At 42.5% G+C, this 13,390-nt stretch overlaps 1 protein-coding gene across 1 annotated transcript; it reads right to left on the bottom strand.

The window, feature by feature from the left end:
• Positions 1–4,090: 4,090 nt before the first annotated feature.
• Positions 4,091–13,382, bottom strand: LOC127979231 (40S ribosomal protein S18). Its single transcript, XM_052584565.1, has 6 exons — positions 13,309–13,382; positions 12,867–12,965; positions 9,237–9,323; positions 4,754–4,855; positions 4,286–4,377; positions 4,091–4,195 (listed from the first exon to the last, which is right to left on the bottom strand). The coding sequence occupies exons 1-6, from the start codon at positions 13,309–13,311 to the stop codon at positions 4,120–4,122; spliced, it is 459 nt and encodes a 152-aa protein (XP_052440525.1). The 5' UTR covers positions 13,312–13,382; the 3' UTR covers positions 4,091–4,119.
• Positions 13,383–13,390: the final 8 nt, after the last annotated feature.

The following is a 13,390-nucleotide window of genomic DNA, read 5'->3' as shown; positions in this document are numbered from 1 at the left end:
CATACTAATATGCTTTTAATATCCAAATACGTTAAAGGATTTTTAGGCTGCATTAATTAGGTAAACTGGAACCGGAAACACTTCCCATAACACCTGATGTACTTGCTACATCATTAGAAGAATGGCATCTACGCTAATATTAATCTGTTTCTCTCTTGTTTCGAGGCCACCGTAGCCACCAGATCCAGTCTGTGTCCAGATCAGAGGGTCACTGCAGTCACCCGGATCCAGTACGTATCCAGACCAGATGGTGGATCAGCACCTAGAAAGGACCTCTACTGCCCTGAAAGACAGCGGAGACCAGGACAACTAGAGCCCAGATACAGATCCCCTGTAAAGACCTTGTCTCAGAGGAGCACCAGGACAAGACCACAGGAAACAGATGATTCTTCTGCACAATCTGACTTTGCTGCAGCCTGGAATTGAACTACTCGTAATAAGGAGGTGGGAACCGGCGCACAATCAAAACATTTTAATATTCAAAATAAATACAAAACATAAATAAAAACCAAAACATAAAATAATGTCCCAGGCCTGGTCCTCTCTCGTCCTTCACTATAGTCGCTCCAGTTTTATATCCTTCCATCTCCTACATGGGACTCGAGACCGGCGGTGGGGCGCAGGTGTAGCTCATCTCCAATCACTACACCTGGCCTCACTCCTCATTCCCACGTCTCTCGGCCCCGCCCCACTCGCCACAATTTTGTTTAAAGCACTATATAAATAAAGGTGACTTGACTTGCCTTGACTAGCCACAGCTAGACAGAATTTCTTCTCAAACCTTATAAACAGTAACTTAAACAACACTCATACTCTTTTTGCCACTGTTGAGAGACTGACAAACACCCAGATTTCCAGTGAAATGCTCTCAGACAGCAAATGCAATGAGTTTGCTTCCTTCTTTTCTGAGAAGATTATTAATATCAGAAAGGAAATTAGCACATCCTCCAGTAAAGCAGTAGTCAGACAGATTAAAAAAAAATTCAAAAAGATACTATGTCTATTTTTGAAGCAATTGATAGCAAAATTTTGGAAGAAATAGTGCAGCACCTCAAATCATCAACCTGATATCTTGACACACTTCCCACATCTTTTTTTTCAAAACGGTGTTTAACTGTTAAGAAGCAGAACTCTTAGAAGTGGTGAACGCCTCAAAACCCATGTTTAGCTGTGCATTTATTGAATGAGCACTGTGTGATCCGAACTGATTGCACTGTATTTTACATAATCACTGTATTTTTGTATATATACTAATATTTTAAATTCATTTTAAATATGTATTTTTATTTAAATCATTTTCAAAGTTTTTATATTGCTTGTTTTATTTTAGAAATTAGTTTAATTCATGATTTTTACTTTCTTTTATGTAAAGCACTTTGAATTACCATTTTGTACGAAATGTTTTATATAAATAAACTTTTTTCGATATACTGTACATTTTTGTTTCTCCTCTATGCCCTGCTTTAAGAAACAGTCAATTTTTAGAAAGTTCATCGTTCTGAAAAGTGAGGTGTGCTCTGATTGGCCAGATATCCAGTGTGTCTTTGTGCTTTGTGTTGTGGATTGCACTGTGTAACATGAAACCATATCCCACTTTATAGAAACAGATCTTATTACAGTCTTCTCTCCCAGGATTAAATACAGACATACACACATCTGAATATTTAGGTTGAACTGTTCTGGAACAGTGTTGTAAATACAACATAACCACTGATTTGTAGTTGTGTCCTCGTTTTGAAGACCAAACTTAGTATCTTCGCTTTCACAATGAAACACAGTGTCTCCATGACATGGCAGCGGCGGCTACAGTGAGGATAAGTGTTACTCCTTTCTTTGGGTGAACATCTGGACGGCGTTATGCAACTCTTCCCACACAGTGATGTAGAGATGTGGGGCGTCTTTGAATGAGGTGTTTCAGGAGGACGAGGTTGACTCAACTTCGATAAATCATATCTCTTTGGATTTGAGACTTTAGTCTTTGCAGCTTTACAGATCTTCAAACACTCCAAAGAGAAAGGAAAACATTCTCATTCCCTCTGAGACCTGGTGTGGAAATGATGCTCTTATACTGTCCCCCAGGCTGCTCTGAAGTGATTGTGCCCTCAGTTAAATTAAGTACAGTGCATCGTGGACGAGACTCTGATGTGGTACAGAGATGATTCTGGACGCGTCTTAAATCAAGCCCCACAGAATCACTACATTTAAAAGCACTTCAAACCCAAGAACCGAACCCTGAGTCCGCTCAGTCAGCTAGTTCTGAGACTTACTAACCTGACTAACTCTACTAACACTAACCAGTCTCAGACCAGCACTGCTTCTCACACAAACATCTGAACAAATCTAATTATTAAACAATCGACAAATACATATCTGGAACATTGGGATCAAGAAACTAAAACACAAAGTAAATTACAATTCTATCGAGCTCTAAAATCAGATTATGAATGTGAAGATTATCTTCATAGTGTCAGAGACACAAAGCAGAGACGGATCCTGACCAAGTACAGGCTCAGTGAGCACAGTCTAGTGTGTGTGTGTGTGTGTGTGTGTGTGCGTGCGTGTGTGTGCGTGCGTGTGTGTGTGTATGTGTGTGTGGGGGGGGTGAGAGAGAGTACAGTCTAGAGCCCCCTTCCTCAAATCTTACCCTGGAGGTCCAATGCACTGCAGAGTTTAGCTCCAACCCTGATTAAAGTCACCTGTCTGCCATTTTCAAATGATCCCAGACATTGATTGACACTGATTAGCATCCTCAGGTGTGTTTGATTAGGGTTAGAGCTAAACTCCGCAGGAAAGTGGATCTCGAGGTCTAGATTTGAGGATCCCTGGTCTAGTGTGTGTGTGTGAGGGGGGGAGAGAGAGCGAGAGAGAGCACAGTCTAGAGTGTGTGTGTTCTTGTTTTTGTATCATATCAGGACTCAACTCTGTATAATGACATGGGTATGACACAGGTATTACAAGGAGAGGGTGACTTATGAGGACATAACCCATGTCCCCATTTTTCAAAACACTTATAAATCATACAGAATGAGTTTTTTTGAGAAAGTAAAAATGCACAAAGTTTCCTGTGAGGGTTAGGGTTAGGTGTAGGGTTGGTGAAGGGCATAGAATATACAGTTTGTACAGAATAAAAACCATTACACCTATGGGATGACCCCACTTTACACTAAAACAAACGTGTGTGTGAGGGGGTGTGAGAGAGAGCAGTCTAGAGTGTGTGTGTGTGTGTGAGGGGATGTGAGAGAGAGCAGTCTAGAGTGTGTGTGTGTGTGTGTGAGAGAGAGCAGTCTAGAGTGTGTGTGTGTGTGTGAGAGAGAGCAGTCTAGAGTGTGTGTGTGTGTGTGACCTCAGTGTTGCTCTACTGTCCATCAGTGGTCATTAGTGTGTTTCTGTAAAAGACTGTGGTACCAAATGTTCACACACTAGAATTTGTTAGTTTAATATCCATTATACCGTTCCATTCTTCTAGTGTGATTTTCATTTATCATCTTTGTGTACATTAAGCTTTGGCAATATTCTGTCATAGTCCCACCAGGAAGACTTTTGAATTGAATAGTGTGTGTGTCTATGCATGTTATAAATGTGATTTTTTTTATTTTATAAAGTGTTCCTTACTTTGTAGTGTTCCTGTGGCTCAGTGGTAGAGCATCGTGTTAACAGCACAAAGGTTTGGGTTCACTTCCCAGGGAAGGCATGATAGCTTTAAAAAAAAAGAAAAGCTAGGAATGCACTGGAAGTCAGTTTGGATGAAAGCGTCTGCTAAATGTAAGAGTAAGTGGCCATCCAGGCATCTAACGGCTACACCGTGGCATTACGCTCGATTTTCTTACGAGGTGAAACAATCTGCCTCAACTCTATGGATGAAATACTTCTGCTCTATTTTAACTTACAGACTGCATTAATTGAATATTTTTATATATTTGTTTACTTTTTACACAGAACATAGTCCCTAATTCACACCATTGTAATGAAATATTAGTTTCACAGAAACATCATGAGCCCATTATGGCCCACATGAAGCATCCCCGGGGGTCAGGGGTCTCATGAAGGACCAGTATGGTCTTAGGATCAGTGAAGACAGCAGCACACAGAGTGATCAAACAGGTGTCTTTTATTCAAGCTTTACTTCTTCTTGGACACTCCCACCGTACGGCCGCGGCGACCGGTGGTCTTGGTGTGCTGACCGCGCACACGCAGACTGGAGGAGAGAAGAGAAGAGAGTCAAACACCATCCCGTCACACGTGTGTGTGTGTGTGTGTGTGTGTGTGATCCTAACAGTGCACTCACCCCCAGAAGTGACGCAGGCCGCGGTGAGCTCGGATCTTCTTCAGACGCTCCAGATCTTCTCTCAGTTTGTTGTCCAGACCGTTAGCGAGCACCTGCATCAGTCAGTACACACAAGTTAAACACGTCAGGAGGAAAAGACTGAGCTCAGCTAGATTCTGAAGTACGCTTTTTATCTGAGAACAAGTTTTGTTTTTATGGATATTTAGATATATTTATTCTAAAACCAAGGACACAGGATGATTTTTCCAATAAAAATGAGGCAGAAATGGCATTTAGCCCGTATCTTGTACCTCAGACCGTGTTAAACATGAGGGAATGTGCATGGAAATCAGGTCATGCATGATAACTCATATATGGTGATTTCTGGGAGGAGATGCATGTACGATCAGGTTTTGTTCGTATGTACACTTTTATAAACGAGACCCCTGGTGAGTTCAGGAATCGTTTGCAGGTTTGCACTGACTGTACCTGACTGTATTTGCCGTCTTTGATGTCCTTCTGTCTGTTCAGGAACCAGTCAGGGATCTTGTACTGGCGAGGATTCTGCATGATGGTCACCACCCTCTCCACCTGTCATCAACAGCAGCTCAGATCAACATTACTGGAAACACACCAGAGGGAGCTCTGGATCTCCAGAGGTGACAACAGCGCCAGAAATCCACTATAGAAGAAAGCGATCAGCCAAGCCACGGACGGAGATGTACCGTTTTGACAGTGAGTCTGTCGTTCGTCATGTGAAATGATTGTAGATTTAGTTCATACACTGTATATAAAAACGGTGTGCTAGTTCTAGATAACGGTCCTATCATCACTTCTAAATATTCTGTAACATCACTTACAGCCGCTAATGCATTGCTATATTAGATTAGCCACAAAGCTAATACCATGTTTATCAGTGGAAGAGCGCAAACGTTAATAAGAGGTCAAACTATAACGTTAGCATTTATCTTATTCTAAATATATCTGCAGTGTTTCCCACATAATGACCGCGTAATCAGTCAATGACTAGAAGTTATGAAGTTATGTACAGCGTGCATTAACTTGTTTGAAGGTGGTTCTTCTCAAAATTGACAGCGGTGTGTTCATGACACTAACGTTAACCGTTCAACTTCGAATTGATTCGGTAATCTTCCGGTAACAGTAGGCAAGACGCTGTTTTGATTCAGACTGCACAAAGAGAAGAAGAGAAGATATACGGGTCCGTTGTGAATGTGTCTGTGAGAGCAAATATAGTAACTACAGTAGTGCGTCAGAAATGATTAAACCAGAGAGGACATGTAAATTAATGTGAGCTGAACACGCGCTTTTTTCTATTTTACAGATTGTTTCAAAGCAGCTTTACAGACATAACTGGAAAATGTTGTAATAATATGGTTAAATTTAAGTAGGTAATACCTATTGCTTGACAAAATATATATTTCAAATGTTTACCTATGTAGGAGATCCCTGTCTATTCTAATTCTAATGATGACATGAGTAATGATACATGGTGATATTATTAATACACATGCTTATTCTTTCTCTGTCTCTCTTTCTGCCTACAGATACCTGAGAAAGGTGAATCCTGAAGTGTGGGACTACTTCTGCAAATACTTTAACTTTACTATTATAATTTATTTACAGTACACACAGACTGTTAAAACCAGCTTCAACTGGAAGAAAGTAAGAGTGTTACATGTTTAAAACCAGACTGTTTTTTGATCATTAAAAAATATATACTTTTGATGTGCAATTGTTTAGTCACTGAGACTGTAATCTACGGCTTTTTTTAACATTAACCCTTTCTGGAAAATGGTTTATACAGCCCACATACATAGAACAGGCAGATATTTTGCTATTGAATGTTGTGTAAGTGCAGTTTATAGGAAATAGGTCTAATATCCAGTTCAAAATATCGGCTTGTAAATCGGATCTTTTTGAGTTAACATCGCATCGGCCCCCAAAAATCCATATGGGTCGGGCTCTACTAATTTTATGATTCTTCTTCAGTTTCTATAAAGAACAAGAATCAAGTTAACTTTAATATTGTTAGTTTGATAGCAGACGCTCCTGAAAGAGAGCTGAAATGGACGATGACATCACTGAACTGACCCTCGCTGTAAAGCACTTATAAAGGTGACCTGACTAAAGCTAAAAGCTGTCTGCTGGACTGTGAATATCTGTGTTTCCACCGTCACTTCTGGTGCTTGATCGTGCCTCATCAGGGCTTCCTCAGGGACAACAATGAAACCCTGGGCCAAAGCTAGAGGAGGGGTTATGAACAAAGGAGGAGTTTCTCCGCATCTGGAGAGCGTCAGCACCGCCGATCATTTCAGACTTCAGCATTAGAGACTTAAAATAACTTGAGCTCAAAACTTACTTTCAGTCAGCTGTTGAAATAACAATAGTAAAACATTGATGCTTTTGGGTTTAACTAAATTAACTTAAATATTTAAGAAAACATGCAAACAAACGGCCACTTTTATCATGTTCATTTTGTGATCGCGCATGTTCCAGTGATTTGTTTCTTAGTTTTCTGATAACTTCTCTTTGGTGAAATGATGGGGTTGTGTGACATTGTTCTGAGAGACGTGTAAAGGGTGTGTTTTCAGGCCCGACGGTGGAAACTAGGGATGTCAACGATTAATCGATGATCGATTAATTGTCGATAAGAGATGCAATCGATTAAGGCTATCGATGGTCGGTTAACCGATTCAATGTTGGGCTGCGTGCGGCTCATGCGCACTCAACACGTGCGAGCGGCTGTGAGTGACGGTGACGATATATAAAAGCATCATCATTCATTCACAATGTACAAATTAAGCTTTTAATGTGATTTAAACTTTAAAGTACATTAAAATAGAAACAACATAAAAGTTCTTCAACATTAAATGCAATAGAAATGTAGTTACTAATCATTTCATCAGATAACTGTTTTATATCGTGCGCTTTGCAGGGCTGCGGGACACAGTGACAGGACAGGTAGTCTATTCATTCCTACAACTTGTTAATTCATTCCTACGAATTATTAATGTGGCAATTGTCCATGTTTCATTAATTTTGTTCCCTAAATAACCCATGATTTAAATGAAATAAGGGAATAAATTAATAAATCGAACGAATTCTTAATTCATGAAATCTTTAATTTCCTTTCCCATGTTTACCACAGTAAGAGATGCGAAAACAGTTATTAAAAGCGAAAGATAATAAAATAAACCTGGGAAATAAGAGGGTTAGACTATGAAGATTTAGGAAAAGAAACGATGCCTAAATATACTGAATTTGTGGAAATTCGTGATCAACCGGCAAACCAGAACAAAGCAGCGTAAATGAAGACTATGGGGTCCAAAAGCATGGTCGCGATCTAACATTTTCCAGTTAACCTATTATTCCTCTAATAAACAAAGCTTTTATACCACACTTGTCATAATCAGATCTTATCATTTCTAAATAAATAATTGCTGGATTCAAAACAGCGATTAATAGGCGCTGTGACCGACACATTCCTGGAGCATTCACTGCTGTCACTAAACGGTGACGCCGAGCATCGTTCACAAGTTTCTGCATGGACCTGACTAGGGCACAGGTTCTAAGCCCTGGGACAAAATGGGATGCTTTAAGGAAAATTTATAGCCTACTAAGTAATAGGCCCAACATAAAAATAACAATTTGTTTTCATGTTTTTTTTTTTTTTTTTTAAATAGGCTATGCGAAATATATCCGACTTAAATAGGCTAATTAAGATTAACGGATTTAAAACAGAAGTGTGGGCGCTCCATAAGTTCACAAAAAAAAAAAAAAAAAGGATGACAACGCATTCTGTTTGTTTGCTTTATTTTACAAGAGCCCAAATCTTCTGTTTTTATTGTGAGTGTGCACAAATGAAAGTAAACACTTTTGCGGAAAAGATTTTTTTTTTTTAATGTCTCAGCTGTTTCGATCGCGCCGGAGCCTGCTGCACACGTATATTCTAGCGATTCAAACTTACATCGCAGTCTGTTCATTATCAAAATAAAATAGTCAACTAAACATTAAAAGGTTACACTGGTCAGTTTAAATAGACCGTAGTATACCGGTCCTCTCTGCTGTTCCAAGGACGTTTTTTTGCTCATATGAAGAGGATAATATTTTCCGTCTATATGCGAATGCGTGTTAAGTACAAGCCTAGTTTACATTATAAATAATAGTTTAACATTCAAATACATTGCGAATATGGAAACATTTCGATTTGTGCCGAATGAGACATGAGCAATAACCTCCAAATAAATCTAGCCAAAGCCGCGCTCGCTCATCCTCGTCTGCACGCATGCACTGTCACGATCTAATGCGCTGTATGCCGGATTTTTTAAAATCTGGGACAGATTTCTAGGACAGAATCCAGCAGGATCAAATTAATGTGAGCAACTGTGTTTTGGTGCAGCAGCGCCGATGTAGTTCACTTAATGTGCAGCGCAGTCACACGCGCTCCACATTTCGGATAATTTTATACAATAATGTCAGTTGAAAACATTGCAATTGTGCTTTAAAATACAACAACGAGCACCACAAAACCATTTAAAGATGCGCGTTCAGCGTTCTCCGTGCGGGATTGGAAACTGTCAACAAAGTAAAATGACCTCAAAAGAATGGCGCGCTCTCTTCATTTTATCAAATGATCATAATCGCATCTATTAATTTTATAATCCTGCTACTAGCATTTTATTCAGACTAAAACCTCTTTAATTCAAGTGAGAAAGCGTTTTGTGTGTGTGTGTGTGTGTGTGTGGCTTTTGCACATCCTGTCATACCGCTGACTGCGTGCCTGCAATAGACGCATTTTGCAGTATTATGGTTAACGATTAATCGATTAATTGATCGTTAATTTAAACGACGATCGATCATGGAAATAATCGAAATTTGACATCCCTAGTGGAAACACAGCTAATGTGTGTTTTAGAAGTATTTTCCTGCTGAAAATGAAGAGTGAGCTCACCTCATCATCAGTGAGTTCTCCAGCTCGCTTCGTCAGATCGATGTCTGCTTTCCTAAGAACCACATGAGCGTACCGCCGACCCACTCCCTGCAGAACACACAGAGAGACTTCAGAACACACACACACACACAGCGGAGCACAGATTGTTCAGAACACACACACACACACACAGCGGAGCACAGAGAGAGTTCAGAACACACACACACAGCGGAGCACAGAGAGAGTTCAGAACACACACAGCGGAGCACAGAGATTGTTCAGAACACACACAGCGGAGCACAGAGATTGTTCATAACACACACACACACACAGCGGAGCACAGAGAGAGTTCAGAACACACACAGCGGAGCACAGAGATTGTTCAGAACACACACAGCGGAGCACAGAGATTGTTCAGAACACACACACACACACAGCGGAGCACAGAGAGAGTTCAGAACACACACACACACACAGCGGAGCACAGAGAGAGTTCAGAACACACACAGCGGAGCACAGATATTGTTCAGAACACACACACACACAGCGGAGCACAGAGATTGTTCAGAACACACAGCGGAGCACAGATATTGTTCAGAACACACACACACACACACAGCAGAGCACAGAGATTGTTCAGAACACACACACACACAGCGGAGCACAGAGATTGTTCAGAACACACAGCGGAGCACAGATATTGTTCAGAACACACACACACACACACACACACACAGCAGAGCACAGAGATTGTTCAGAACACACACACACACACACAGCAGAGCACAGAGATTGTTCAGAACACACACACACACACACAGCGGAGCAGAGATTGTTCAGAACACACACACACACAGCGGAGCAGAGATTGTTCAGAACACACACACACACAGCGGAGCAGAGATTGTTCAGAACACACACAGCGGAGCACAGAGATTGTTCAGAACACACACACACACAGCGGAGCAGAGATTGTTCAGAACACACACACACACACAGCGGAGCACAGAGATTGTTCAGAACACACACACACACACAGCGGAGCAGAGATTGTTCAGAACACACACACACACAGCGGAGCAGAGATTGTTCAGAACACACACAGCGGAGCAGAGATTGTTCAGAACACACACACAGCGGAGCACAGAGATTGTTCAGAACACACACACACAGCGGAGCACAGAGATTGTTCAGAACACACACACACACACACACACACACAGCGGAGCAGAGATTGTTCAGAACTCACACAGCGGAGCACAGAGATTGTTCAGAACACACACACACACACAGCGGAGCACAGAGATTGTTCAGAACACACACACAGCGGAGCACAGAGATTGTTCAGAACACACACACACACAGCGGAGCACAGAGATTGTTCAGAACACACACACACACAGCGGAGCACAGAGATTGTTCAGAACACACACACACAGCGGAGCACAGAGATTGTTCAGAACACACACACACACACAGCGGAGCAGAGATTGTTCAGAACACACACAGCGGAGCACAGAGATTGTTCAGAACACACACACACACACACACACACAGCAGAGCACAGAGATTGTTCAGAACACACAGACACACACACACACACACACACACACACACACACAGCGGAGCACAGAGAGAGTTCAGAACACACACACACACACACACACACAGCAGAGCACAGAGATTGTTCAGAACACACACACACACACAGCGGAGCACAGAGAGAGTTCAGAACACACACAGCGGAGCACAGATATTGTTCAGAACACACACACACACACACACACAGCAGAGCACAGAGATTGTTCAGAACACACAGACACACACAGCGGAGCACAGAGATTGTTCAGAACACACACAGCGGAGCACAGATATTGTTCAGAACACACACACACACACACACAGCGGAGCAGAGATTGTTCAGAACACACACAGCGGAGCACAGAGATTGTTCAGAACACACACACACACACACAGCGGAGCAGAGATTGTTCAGAACACACACAGCGGAGCAGAGATTGTTCAGAACACACACACAGCGGAGCACAGAGATTGTTCAGAACACACACACACACACAGCGGAGCAGAGATTGTTCAGAACACACACAGCGGAGCACAGAGATTGTTCAGAACACACACACACACAGCGGAGCACAGAGATTGTTCAGAACACACACACAGCGGAGCACAGAGATTGTTCAGAACACACACACACACACAGCGGAGCACAGAGATTGTTCAGAACACACACACACACAGCGGAGCAGAGATTGTTCAGAACACACACAGCGGAGCACAGAGATTGTTCAGAACACACACACACACACACAGCGGAGCACAGAGATTGTTCAGAACACACACACACACACACAGCGGAGCAGAGATTGTTCAGAACACACACAGCGGAGCACAGAGATTGTTCAGAACACACACACACACAGCGGAGCACAGAGATTGTTCAGAACACACACACACACACACAGCGGAGCACAGAGATTGTTCAGAACACACACACACACACAGCGGAGCACAGAGATTGTTCAGAACACACACACAGCGGAGCACAGAGATTGTTCAGAACACACACACACACAGCGGAGCAGAGATTGTTCAGAACACACACACACAGCGGAGCACAGAGATTGTTCAGAACACACACACACAGCGGAGCACAGAGATTGTTCAGAACACACACACACACACACAGCGGAGCAGAGATTGTTCAGAACACACACAGCGGAGCACAGAGATTGTTCAGAACACACACACACACAGCGGAGCACAGAGATTGTTCAGAACACACACACACACACACAGCGGAGCACAGAGATTGTTCAGAACACACACACACACAGCGGAGCACAGAGATTGTTCAGAACACACACACACACACACAGCGGAGCAGAGATTGTTCAGAACACACACAGCGGAGCACAGAGATTGTTCAGAACACACACACACACACAGCGGAGCACAGAGATTGTTCAGAACACACACACACACACAGCGGAGCACAGAGATTGTTCAGAACACACACACACAGCGGAGCACAGAGATTGTTCAGAACACACACACACAGCGGAGCACAGAGATTGTTCAGAACACACACAGCGGAGCACAGAGATTGTTCAGAACACACACACACACACAGCGGAGCGCACAGATTGTTCAGAACACACACACAGCGGAGCGCACAGATTGTTCAGAACACACACACACACACACAGCGGAGCGCACAGATTGATCAGAACACACACAGCGGAGCACAGAGATTGTTGAGAACACACACACACACACACAGCAGAGCACAGAGATTGTTCAGAACACACACACAGCGGAGCACAGAGATTGTTCAGAACACACACACACACACACACAGCGGAGCACAGATATTGTTCAGAACACACACACACAGCGGAGCACAGATATTGTTCAGAACACACACACACAGCAGAGCACAGAGATTGTTCAAAACACACACACACACACACAGCTGAGCACAGAGATTGTTCAGAACACACACACAGCGGAGCACAGAGATTGTTCAGAACACACACACACAGCGGAGCACAGAGAGCATTCAGAACACATACAGCAGGGAACACACAGCTGAGCACAGATTGTTCAAAACACACATTGGAATGCACTCACTTTGATGGCGGTGATGGCAAACGCAATTTTGCGTCTTCCGTCGATGTTGGTGTTAAGGACACGCAGGATGTGCTGGAACTTCTCTGGAATGACGAGCGACTGAGAAAGTGACAGACACACACACAGACAGCACCGGTTAAACACACGGAACGCTACTGTAACATACCAATAGATGGTAGCGAGTAAGCAACTTACTGACTACAACTACACACTAACTAGAACACCGTTCAGTAATATGTTTACATGTTACAATACACTGAGCACGGGCTTTCTGTCACTCATTCAACTTTAGCTATATACTGTAAACCTGCAATTTCCACCCAGATATATTCTATATCTGCTAAAATCATAAGATGTTAAAGCAGTGCTGTCATACACACACAAATAAGTGCGATGTTGAGAGATTCTCACTAAAATCTTGAGGATTTCATTTCATGCCTACCATCTTGTTCGCTGGTTCCGTGCAAAAAGGAAGTGACCGCGATCTCGCGATAATTTCACCAATGGATGTGCGAAGTCGACAG

The sequence above is a fragment of the Carassius gibelio genome, chromosome B19, assembly GCF_023724105.1.
Source record: "Carassius gibelio isolate Cgi1373 ecotype wild population from Czech Republic chromosome B19, carGib1.2-hapl.c, whole genome shotgun sequence".
In the NCBI taxonomy this organism is placed as follows: Eukaryota; Metazoa; Chordata; class Actinopteri; order Cypriniformes; family Cyprinidae; genus Carassius; species Carassius gibelio.
Note: the sequence above shows the minus strand (reverse complement) of the source record. Positions and strands in the feature narration are given on the sequence as shown.

Excerpts from the sequence above, each read along its gene's own strand:
- LOC127979231 (XM_052584565.1), bottom strand. Across the intron at positions 9,324-12,866 it reads TTGCCATCACCGCCATCAAA|GGAGTGGGTCGGCGGTACGC; the intron begins GTGAGTGCATTC and ends TGTGTTCTGCAG. Across the intron at positions 4,856-9,236 it reads GAGAACTCACTGATGATGAG|GTGGAGAGGGTGGTGACCAT; the intron begins GTGAGCTCACTC and ends TGTTGATGACAG.